Source organism: Cantharellus anzutake (assembly GCF_015039405.1).
Source record: "Cantharellus anzutake strain C23 chromosome Unknown EI90scaffold_83, whole genome shotgun sequence".
Taxonomy (NCBI): Eukaryota; Fungi; Basidiomycota; class Agaricomycetes; order Cantharellales; family Hydnaceae; genus Cantharellus; species Cantharellus anzutake.
This window is the reverse complement of record NW_024067033.1, coordinates 75,889-87,305: the sequence shown is the minus strand read 5'-3', so window position 1 is coordinate 87,305 and position 11,417 is coordinate 75,889. Positions and strand designations below refer to the sequence as shown.

At 47.2% G+C, this 11,417-nt stretch overlaps 2 protein-coding genes across 2 annotated transcripts; one reads left to right on the top strand and one right to left on the bottom strand.

The window, feature by feature from the left end:
- Window positions 1-6,653: 6,653 nt before the first annotated feature.
- EI90DRAFT_3253798 (uncharacterized protein) lies at window positions 6,654-8,091 on the bottom strand (the record flags this gene model as incomplete). The annotated part of the gene is made up of 6 exons (XM_039066588.1): window positions 7,943-8,091; window positions 7,744-7,878; window positions 7,499-7,601; window positions 7,199-7,302; window positions 6,982-7,140; window positions 6,654-6,887 (listed from the first exon to the last, which is right to left on the bottom strand). The coding sequence occupies exons 1-6, from the start codon at window positions 8,030-8,032 to the stop codon at window positions 6,654-6,656; spliced, it is 825 nt and encodes a 274-aa protein (XP_038910272.1). The 5' UTR covers window positions 8,033-8,091.
- A 1,110-nt stretch (window positions 8,092-9,201) lies between these two features.
- EI90DRAFT_3080904 (uncharacterized protein) lies at window positions 9,202-10,513 on the top strand. Its single transcript, XM_039061920.1, has 6 exons — window positions 9,202-9,366; window positions 9,423-9,571; window positions 9,632-9,706; window positions 9,772-9,972; window positions 10,022-10,092; window positions 10,142-10,513. Exons 1-6 carry the CDS (start codon window positions 9,210-9,212, stop codon window positions 10,149-10,151), a joined length of 663 nt encoding a protein of 220 aa, XP_038910271.1. The 5' UTR covers window positions 9,202-9,209; the 3' UTR covers window positions 10,152-10,513.
- The last annotated feature ends 904 nt before the right edge of the window (window positions 10,514-11,417 follow it).

The following is an 11,417-nucleotide window of genomic DNA, read 5'->3' as shown; positions in this document are numbered from 1 at the left end:
GGGCAGAGTTCCCCATCAATTTGATTATCAGTGAGATTTACGAGTTTATCATTTTTTATCACATAGCACCAGACCATTTCTCCTCCCCCCTCCTCATCATCCGAACCTCCCCTGAGCATTCCCAACTCTGTGGCCCCCTCTCTTTCTCGTTAGGGTGGTAGATCCCTTGCCCCCTTACAGCGTCAAAGGGGAAGCACAATTACGATGGTAACCACCAACACCATAAGGGAACAAAGTGGGATATAGTAGTTGAAGCAAATTAACATCAGAGCAATAATTAACCGGATCTGCTGCATGACTGACTTGAATGTGACCCCCAATTTCACCACTAGCACGTTTGAGATGGCATATAGCCGCTGCTGTCATTTCAGCTGAATTAGAATTGCACATATCAATATCGGTCACAACAACACTCTGCAACAAGTTGCAGGGTGGTGGAGATGAGGACAGGAGACCAAACTTGGGGGGGAGTGGATTGTCATAACGTGCACCTTGTGCATCACTTGCCACAGAACCCTGGTGATGTTCAATTGGAATGGGTGCCACATCATGCAAAGGTATCTGGTCCAAATGCCCTTCATGCAGAATGACATCATGGTACAGTGGATTGTTGGCGACAAGCCATTCCAATGCATGATGCACTTTCTCATGTCAAACTATTAGAGGCTGTGCATTAGCTTTGAGCCACTCCTTAGTCAGTGGGATGCAGCCAACAAAAACAATGCACATTGGGGTGATCACATCTGCTAACGCTGGTGGCAAAAAGGGGGATAAGGCTTCCAGTTTGGCCGGAAAGACAATCACATGACCCTTGAGTGCACATTGTGTGGTTGGATTAGAGGAAGAAAAAGAAGCACCTGTTGTATGGACAGGAGGCAGGGAGTCATCATGCGAGTGAATAATCCAGCTCTTTGCATGCCATCTGGCTATTAGAGCTTCTTCAATCAAAGTGAGGTCAGTGAGTTCTGAAGGGATTGGCCCAAAGAACAAATCATTGGCAATGGCAGTGTTAGGCAAACGACGACACTTGAGCGGACGGTGACACTCAGTGCAAATACAAATTGAAATGGAGGAATCGAGGCTAGTCACTACACCCTCGGGTGCAAGCATAATGTTTTGGAGTGCAGGGCTAGAAGGGAAAGGGTGCGGTGCATTGGCAGGGTAACTACCTTCCAAAATCGAAACATTGTATTCATCTAAATTCACAGGTTCTGACAGCATGAACTGACCAAACTTCGCAGCACCACAAACAGCGCATATTTTGGTTGAAAGATGATCAGAATCAATAAGGTGTGGAAGTTAGAGAGCAGACGTGATTTAGACTTGAGTGTGAGCTTTTCTGGCCAATGTGATGCACAATTCTTTTTCCACTCAGTGTAAGTGGCTCCAGTTGAATGTGGCATTGGGGGGGAACAAAAGTCAGCATGTTGCACCAGAATGCGGCGGAGATCAGTCAAACTTGCCATTGAATTGAATGGCAAGTGGAAGAGTGAGAGCAGCTGCCGAAGTACTCCTTCATGGATGTCAACAGACACAATCCATCGTATCAAGTGACCATGGTTAAGGAGTTTTTTGTCATCAGCTGTTAAAGTTGAATTACAATGTGCATGGAACCACAAGTCGTTGCCAAAATCGCAAGGGGTGTCACTGACAGTATGTTCAAACACAATCGTACGCAAATGTTCACAGGGTGGGTATTTTGAAGTCAGAGTGTCAAGTAAACCATGAAACCGACAAAGTGCAAGCAGTTGAAACCGAGAGAGATGTTCAAGTGATCGCAAGGTTGAGAACCAATTGGGGAATTGTTGGTGGATGTTATTGAAACCTAGCAAAAACTCACGGCAGGCATTGAAAGAGGGTGTTAGACACTGGTCCAGGGTCGGCACCGAGGGTCGCCATTGCAGGCCGCTATAGGCCGCGATGGCTGTGATGCCGCGAACAAGGCCTGGGGGTAGGGCATTTGGCCTCAGCAACTCTAAAGGGAGTGCTGTGCCCCCTAGCTGTCTCTTGGCCCTCATTTCGGACTCACTGGGGTTGCCTTGTTGGGGTCAGGACTTAGGGGTCGTGGTCACATCGATATTAGAGCTAAGGTACAATAAAGTATCACACAGGATATATATAGGAAGAAGAAATGAATGGAAGCGGACCTGGGCCGGAGGCCGAAGGGTCCGGAAGCAAACAAGAAGAAGGAGCGGGGTTGGCCACATAGCAGCCGGCAATGACCGAGGGTCAAAACAAACAATAACAGATAAATAAAGGAAAGAGCGTAGGGCCGCGATAGCGGCGATGGTATCGTAGCGGCGCTGGACTCGGAGTTGGGCTGGAGTCGGGCACGGGGATGATAGCGGCCCTGTAGGGGCCAAGTGGGCGGGGTAGAGGAGTCGCGCTGGGCACAGTGCCAGAGGTGGACTCAGGGCAGGAAGGTTGGTGTGGCTGTAGGGGAGTCGGCCAGGTGCAGGGGAGCCTAGGGGCAAGCAGGGGAGTGAGCAGGGGGTCCTCAGGGAGGATAGGGCTGAGGTCGGGGCTCGCGCTCACGCTCGCATAGCGGTTATGGGCTTGGGCGGCATCGGGATGGGCTGGGAATGGGCTGGAATGCACGGCCATGACAGAGGGGAGCAATTGTTTAGGGTCGATAGCATAAAGAGCGATGCACACAGAGTAACAAAGGGCATGTGAAGCATGAGAAGACAGGAGGTACTCAAACAGAGCGCGGTGAAGGAGCGGAGCTGGATCACCTTATGTAACCAGTTTCCTACGTCCAATAACGATATTAGAGTTTGTGCTGATTTGCGTACTGACCGTGTTTTGGTTGCCAAATATATGATTGTTCACTGTCTAAACAACAATAAACACCCCCAACGATCTCACCTGATGTATAGATCGTCTACGGATAAAATTCTATATTGACTTTACTATGATTTCTAGTCAATATTACACCTATATTTACCACTTTTCAGTAGGATGTGATTTTCCTGATAATTTACTGAAGGAAAACTGCTAATAAAATAATTCCGCAATAAATGTTACTCAATACAGGAGTGACCAAACTGCTCTTTCTATCGCTTAGAGTGCGTGCTAGTTATCTAGCAGGTTCAGGATCACTCACTTTTCTCCTGTGGTGTGATAACCAAGTATTGCTGAGAGATTATTCAATTAAGAAGTCCCTCCACCAAATTCTCACTAATTCTCACTATGACACTTTTGTTCAGCTGTGTCTAACTGACCCTAACTCACGCTTAGAGTGACGTGTTAGTTTTATATTAGCTAACAACTAATATTTGCTTTTATCTTTTGGAGCAAACGAACCAACCACCGGTGAGGAGAATTAAACTTTTATTTCTACCTGAGGTTTGAGAGGGGGCAGAAGCGGTGGCCTTTTATGCTTTTCAGAGGCCTCTCTACTCCCACGCCTCGCACTAGTTACATGTGCTACATTTGTATTATAGATAGTTCTAGAATGATATAGGGGGTTGGGCTGTGTAAGCTTAATAATGGACTTAGGACATGACTCAGCAATAAGTAATTCATTTCTTTGTCTTTTGGGCCGATCTCAGCGGGATCTTGTAGCGCTGAAGCTATGCTCTACACCGCCTTAATTACGAACGGTTATCTTTAGAAATGACTCGGCTATAAAGGAACTTTCTAGACTGTTCTCTAATTGACCCCTTTTTGTGAAGCCACATCATTACTAATGTTCTAGAGCCTTCCCAATTAATTAACTGATCCGCGGACTTCTGAATCACTTCATGCTTATGATCCGAGATCCAGATCATCAATCATTCCTTTGTTCCAATTTATTTGGGCTTAAAATCAAAAAGTTTTGATGAATCATGGGAAAATATACAAGATCCGGTTTTTTAGCATTTTCTCCTCTTCTGATGCGATCAAAAACTGTCCGCCCGCGCCGGGGAATACTCTATCATATGGTATTCGGTCCGCCAGACTCCCGGGCGCCAATATATTTCCCTTGAGTCACATTACCTTTTGTAAGAATTAGCAAATAAATATATATGAATTATAAGGTGTTTCGCCGTTTGAGCGATATCTCCGTCAGTTTTGAAGCTTTTAGAATGAAACAAAACCGTGGATAAAGTTAAGAAACAGTCCTTCCAGATGGTAAAAAGATTACAGTCAAAAGTTTACTGGTTCCCGAGATATTTACATTTCTTTCCCAATGTTCCTTCTTATTCTGCCGTCTATGTGCTATTTTCTTGTTGTAGGGATATATTCTTTGAATATTACACCTATGTCAAGTTCTAGGCATGATTGTAGTAGATTAAATCTCATACTACATGGGTGTAGATATTTTATAATGATCTTCTAATGTCTGTCCAGTCTCATAAAGATCATGAGATCTGTTAAACGTCTGAACTTGTCACCTGTTCGTTGACTATTCTGATAGATCATTGTTTTATTCTTTGAATATTATTTCTCCTACAGCGGAAAAAGAGATCACGCGAAGGATATTGAGAGCGGTGAGCAACACATGCATCTAGACAGCTGGAATAGCAATGAGCACACAGAACGTGGCGTAAGAGCAAAACCTGTTGATCATTGATCGTCAATGAGAAGTCATACAGGCCATGAGCTATCGTTTCTTTGGTGAGATGGTAATTGGAAACCTGTCAGGGCACGCCGCTGCCGCTGCCACTGCCACCTCCCTTCCTTTCGTCTCATCCTCTCATTCTCTCTTTCTTTCCCTCTTCTCTTTCTCTATCTTTATACAGACGACCTCTCTCTTTCTTTCCTACACTTGTAGCACAGACGCGCCCGACGCTGAGCACCCCATAGGGGCACCGCCACGCCGGATGCGCCGCGCACTCCTACTTGTACTTCCCCTCCAACACTCGGGATCGACCATGGAGCCACCCACAGTAACCCGGCTTCGTCCAAAGGTGATGTGGCACTCCCATGTGACCCTTCACACATGTATATAAACTAAGCTGAAGCAGGACCGAAGAAGTAACCTTCTTCTCATTTCCCGCTTCAGGCAAGTACCTTAGTTTAGTCTAGCTTCCCACCCTAATAACAATACATTTCCCGCTTCAGCCTAAGAAGCCACACAGGGACGTAAGCCCGAGTAAGGGCCGCCCACTATATGGTCTTACTGCCCCGCCGCCGTCCGGGCCGCTAGTGCCGAGCGCTCTGCCTGTTATGGAAATGGGAAATTTCCCAATTTAGACTCTTATGGGCCCTGCACACACCCAAATCACATGATATGTAAATAAATAGAGTTTATCCAACTATTACCATCTGAAACCCATTTGTTAAACTATCTGTTAAACTTCATGTTACAACATCTATAACAACATCTGTAACTTCTTATGAACCCTCTTCCCCAACCTTTCCCTTTTCCTGTGCCTCGAACAGACGAAAATGGGCGCCTGTCAGAACCGTGCGAATCTTCGCCGAGGGTAGCCGTAGGCGACCGAGCGTTGCCCGCTAGTGGAATAGGCGTCCTACACACGACCGAGCTTTAGCGAGGAATAAACCCCACCGATCTCGAGGCCGAGGCTACTTAGGCGAGAGAGCCGGGATTTCGGCTTCAACGACTCGAGGGGGAGCGTTGCGCCTCGTTCTCGACGCGGTCCCGATACTTCAGAGAGTCAGAGGTCTCACGGGGGACAGAGGTAAGCCTAGGGGGCGTATTCTAGTTGATTTCGAACTACAGTACAAGCATTAGCTACAAGCTGTATATAAGCGCTAGGGAACTGAATGGGGAATAAGTCGCCAGATCTCGCGGAGATTGCGGGCGGAGAAAGGAAAGAGGAAAACAAACAAAGAGCACGTGTTCACGACAGCGAAGGTCAAGCGTGGCCTTCGCCGCGAGGTAACAAGGTGCGGCGAAGCATGGAACAACAGGTCGCGGCGCTCTGCGCCGCTAGGTCGTTCAACGACAATCAAGAGAGGGGTTGTGGAGAGGTGGCGGGAAGTGGTTAGACGGCGACGGGCGGCGAGCGGAGTGTGCGGGGAGTGTTCGGGCGTGGGAGAGGGTCAGGGAGGAGGTCGTCTGGCCCCGGGGAACGCCGGGTCGTGACAGCGCCTCCGGCCCCATTTTTGTAACACTGCCGCTACCCCTGCCTCCCTCGAGCCGTCCCTGACAAAACCCCATCATTGGTTAGGAAAATTAATGGCCACAAACCGTGAAAAAACACTAAGTTGGGAGAAGACGACATGGTGTAGTGCAAGAGTACGGAGAAGGGAGAGTGCACTTGGTGTCAAGGCGGGGAAGTGGGGAGATCGGATAAGCCAGGTTGTAAAGCACGTGGACATGAACAAGGCGTTCAGCTGTTGGTAAGCGTGATGAGCTAAAATCGTATGTCAGCAAGCTGAGGCAAAAAAGGGGTATAACCGGGGTATAACCAATATTTGTGCATGGCCATTCAGTCTACGCTTCCAAGACCCGCTACAGAGTAGCGGGAATTTGGTTTATTGCACTCTGTGGGTGCATCTTGTGTTCAAGCAAATCAGGAGTTCATATGTGTAGCATGTAGCAAAATCCCGTAACGCCCTTGTAACACACAGCCAAATTCAGTAATGTTTTGCAGCACGCAGCAAAATCTGTGTAACACCTTGTAACACACAGCAAAATCCCATAACGCCATGTAACGCATTACAACAAAATCCGACAGGTGAATAGCATGGCACGTGGACTATTCTCTCACATGGTGGTATTTTACAGCGTCGAGGACAGACTTGATAGCCTGCGTCAGCTTTGATTCTCCAATTAAGTTGGCGTATCTTAGAATTGCCTCCGACTTGTCACTGATTTGCTTTTCAAGGTGTGAATATGCCAGATCTTTAATGCCATCTCGTTTCCCAGCACCAATTTGTGGGATGGTTAAGTGACCCTCTCTCATACACCCCCCTGAAACCCCACACCAAGACTTCCTGAATGGTGGAAGCAAAGAACCAACAATTTTCCTACATGTAGCTGATGTATCAACTAATGGTGACACAGGGTCGAGAATTGATGCTTACTTTAGTTAGCTTGTAACCAGGAGATTCCGCTGCAATTGCATACAGAATTTGTGCAGCCGCAATCAAAGGAGCAGGAGTAGGGAACACCATGATGGCCTCTACCCCAGACTTCATATTGGTGTAGTCAAGAAGGTGGTCGAGTCTACCAGAAACAGCAGCCTATCGAGTAGTAGCGCCTCTCAGCTGCGGTACAACCATCAAAGAATTCGTTACATACCGTATCTATTGCGCGCGACGTCCCTAAATCCCGCACCCCAAACAACAAGGGAACTTGGCGGTCCCGTCTGCGATCCAACCGAAGGTAGAACTCCCTTTCATCGACTCGAGTGACATGCAGGATGAGAAATCAATGCGGCACCCCTTGAAGATCCCCATATCGCTGAACGGACACAATCCTGGCATCAGCAGCACGACGATTGTTGAATGAACTTTCGCAAAACGTTTGGACAGAAAAAATTCGATATGACCTCGAGTCCAAGCATTTGGTGAAGAAAGCGCCTGCTGATGCAATGCTTACGACTTTCTTCCTCAAGGACGATATAAAAGATGTAGAAGATGCAACAGATGGGGCAATTGTGGATGAGGTATCGGATAAAGTGGGCGTTCAGGAAAATGGGATGCTAAGTCGGTCACGAGGCGATACCGCCGTTGTAGAAGGTGTGTCATCAGGCAGCAGAGGCTTGAGTGAAGGTTCGATGCCTCCATCGAGCTTTAAAAACTCGGATGAGTGAGGGTTCAAGGCATCGTAAAATTTATTCTTACCTCGAAGAGAAAATCATCAACGGAGGGTTCTGGAAAAGCGGAAGGCTCAGTGGCTGCTGGCAAAAAGCCTGGCAAAGTCGAGGTCGAAGCGAAGGAGGGGATCGTGTCATGGAAATATCCTTCAGCGGTGCTACGCTGAGATGGCAATAACATAGAGACCACTTCTGATAAGGAGTTAGAAGGCTGGAACACAAAATACCCAAGGCTCTGCCTCACTATCGATGGGATCGGTGAAATTTTCGATAGCGGTGCCAGCAGCAGCATTCCCGGGATTCTGATGGCCTGACATCGTTGCAGTAGGTGTAATAGAGGTCTGGGCCAGGCTTTCCTCCAGAAGAACCAATGTAGGAACGTAGATAGAAGAGACCGAAGGTGGAAGATGGCTTGGAAATGGAACTGTGCACTAGACCCGTCAACATGATCGTAACAAGGCCATCACCGTTTGGATCCACAGCGGAGGAAGCTGCAGATGATACTTTATATATTCATGTATATATTGATTGAGAGTAGGAATGAATAGAGACGTGATAGACGCGCGCATCACAAAGATGCCGTCAAATTGGATGTGTTTATTTACTCGACAAGTTCTCATTTGACGCTGCTTCCTCAGATGGAGGGAGCTTCAGTAGTGATGGTGACCAAGATATCATGTCGCACTCAGGATCCTACAACACATTTCAACCTGGTCAATGTGTTCGAGGCTGAGATCGACAGCTCTGATGGCGGATTTATAATGGAGTGTCTAACCTGCCTTGGGCTGAGCAAGCTAGACACGTGCCGGAGTCCATACACTCAGTATGCCCACAGTGCGCAGTTGACTGGACAGCGATGGACAGCTGGCTTGATACTGTATCGAGAAAACACAAGGCCAGACTCCTCTATGTGTCAATTGTTTTCCACCGCCCTGTGTTCTTCCTTACCTCGACAGGGACCAGGGACATGTATTAGAGAAAAGGTCGACGTCCCACTATAGTGGCACACAGACCTATCAGCCACCTAAGATTGTCCACTGTTCCCGTTTTATTCTTCTTGTTGATAGGCGGCGTTGTAGACTTAAAAGCCACTCGTCGCGACTGTTTTTTCTCTCTCTCCTCAGTTACACTATCGTGAACTGAGGTGAGATCATACTTCTTGGTCATATTAGACCATTTGCTCAACAACGTGTAATTGTCTAGCGCTTATAGATCACTAGGTGATTCAGAAATAAATTAGTTACACTATCGTGAACTGAGTGCTTATACATCGCTAGTTTTCTCACAACATGACCGGGCCTCCAACAGTAAGCTTTGTCTTTCGCATCGAAGATCTGCCCACCAAGATTATTTTATCAGCAACGCGATCGAAAGAAAGATCCATCATATCGGTGCCCTGAGTCCGGTAAATCGCAAGCATCTGGTCGGGGTTTGCCAGTGATACCGGATCCTGTGCATGAATGCGTCAATTTTTGTGAGGTTGAATTATTAGACATGGTCCAGCGGTATGTCGAAGCCAAATCGCAAAAACCAGTGCGACATTATTCATTGCACTCCGCCCGTTTATTGCACTGGTTCCTACTCCTGATCATTTTCTGTACCTCTGAATCTCGTGGTATTATTTGTTTGGACTTTATCCATTGTAACCCTCGTAAGTGCTATTTCACTCAGATCGATCCACAGACCTTCCTCATCCCACCTCTTCAGAACTCAATGAGAAAAGATCCGCTGCCATCAAAAAAGTGTCCCCCATACCATTGGCTGTTTTTGTTCCTTACGCGAAAATAGCTTCATATGGCGGTTTGCGACCAATGCTATATCTCCGGAGTCTCCAGCCTCCATATGGACATGCCAGGGTTAGTTCTCTTCAAAATACCATCAGGATGCCAGATATAATATGGGTTGTTCATTCACAGCAAACCTGCCTAAAACTAGGGAAGGCCTTGGTCGAAGAGGGAGAGAAGCGACTTACACATGCATTAAAACCAATTGTACGTTAAAGTTAAATGTGTTGGAGTATATAATTCCCTGTACATCTAACATTTGACTGTGTCAGCAACAAGCCTTGGCCCAGGACGAGAATAGAGCTCTTCAAGACTTGAAAGATGTGTTACCGAAAAATGAGGAAGACGAAGCTCGCAACATACCCACTATTTCCCAGGAACGAACTGCCACATCCTTCAGCTCCGAACTGAGACGAGGGCGGACTAGGGTGTGGCGATGCAGCGTGGGTGACTCCCAGTTTGTGAAGGACCAAGTAAATAAATTATTATGACTCCGTTGTTCCATTAATGACCTCCGCCAAGATTGCGACAATAATTGCAGAGATCCATGAAGTTTTCGAAACTCCAGGACTCAGAATTGACAGGCTATGCAGGTGAGTGTCGCCTTTGAACAAGAATGGGCAGTGCTCATCTATGGTTCAGGCGTTTCTGATTGGGGAGATCCTATCTGCCTCAGGCATGCTGGTCGTGTGTGAACCGTTATGTTCTCAGGAAACTCTCGAGGTGCGTTTGGAATTCTTGTCTGTCATCTGTGTTCTCGGTGCTGGTTTCAGGGTGTTCCATGGAGGCCCAAAAGTGCGTACCCCATGATAGACGAATAGCTCAAATCAGCACCGAGAACACAGATGACGGACATGACGTTGGAGAATTCCGAATGCATCAACCTTGCTCCTGTTCACGACTTACTCACAATCTATAAACAACGATCATTCGCAGCTTTTTGGCACTATTCTTGTTCTTGTAATCATTGCTATTTACGTGTTTTGGTCTGCTAATGGTTCCAAATTCTTCTTGGCCCGGCTCGCAGTTACAACGACAAAAATTCCTTGCGGTGACCCGGAGTTCATTGAATATCTTGCCAAACCACCCCCGGTTGATGGACGACTTACGGATGAGAGGAAAATGATGATTGCGAGACCTATGGTTGAGTTTGGCTACAACGTAAGGACATCTGAAGGAAAAGTGAAAGTGGAAAAGCTCTTGATCCTTAAAAGACCTTCGACACAAATTGGTGTGGAGTTGTGTCGAATGAGGGTGACTCATCTTCATCTTGTTATTACCGTGCAGCTCATCCTAGTCATCCACAGCACAAAAGATCGTATCATTCACTACGCAGAATCTATCTATCTCACCAGACATGTCAAACATGCACGACGCATCGCAATCGATCCAAGTGGCAAGGTGCCAGGGAGTGTACCCTCGGAGGCGTATGGATATTCATGGTATGAGCCCCGGGTCTGGGTTAATGTTGTACAAACATTCACCAAAGGGGGGTGTAGAGGAAGAGAGGGTCAAATTGTAACTTGTGTGGCATGTCATGAAGAATCGCCTGACTGCACATAGACGCGGCATGGACTAGAGGGATGTCGGAGTGTGAACGAATCAAGAATGATTAAGCCACACTCTCCCGATCCTTAGTCGTGGTTCCCAGCATCGCTTCAAAATCACGACGAAGCAGAACCAGGGCGACTTGGCAGCACACAAGGACTGCGTAAGAGAAGTTCTGTTCCAATTGTGATTTGACGTGGTCAGAACAGCAATATGTACGTGCCGCCAGTCCAACAGAGCAACCGTGAAGAGTGTATATTGATGTGAACTTTAAGGGATCTGACAAACGCTGACCGAGGTCGGATCCAATAACCAGAAAGGCCATCGTAGCCAAATTGTAGCGCCACTCTACTCCACTCAATGCCACCGC

Excerpts from the sequence above, each read along its gene's own strand:
- EI90DRAFT_3080904 (XM_039061920.1), top strand. The coding sequence starts at position 9,210 with ATGGTCCAGCGGTATGTCGAAGCCAAATCGCAAAAACCAGTGCGACAT. Across the intron at positions 9,707-9,771 it reads CACATGCATTAAAACCAATT|CAACAAGCCTTGGCCCAGGA; the intron begins GTACGTTAAAGT and ends TGACTGTGTCAG. Across the intron at positions 9,973-10,021 it reads CCCAGTTTGTGAAGGACCAA|ATTGCGACAATAATTGCAGA; the intron begins GTAAATAAATTA and ends ACCTCCGCCAAG.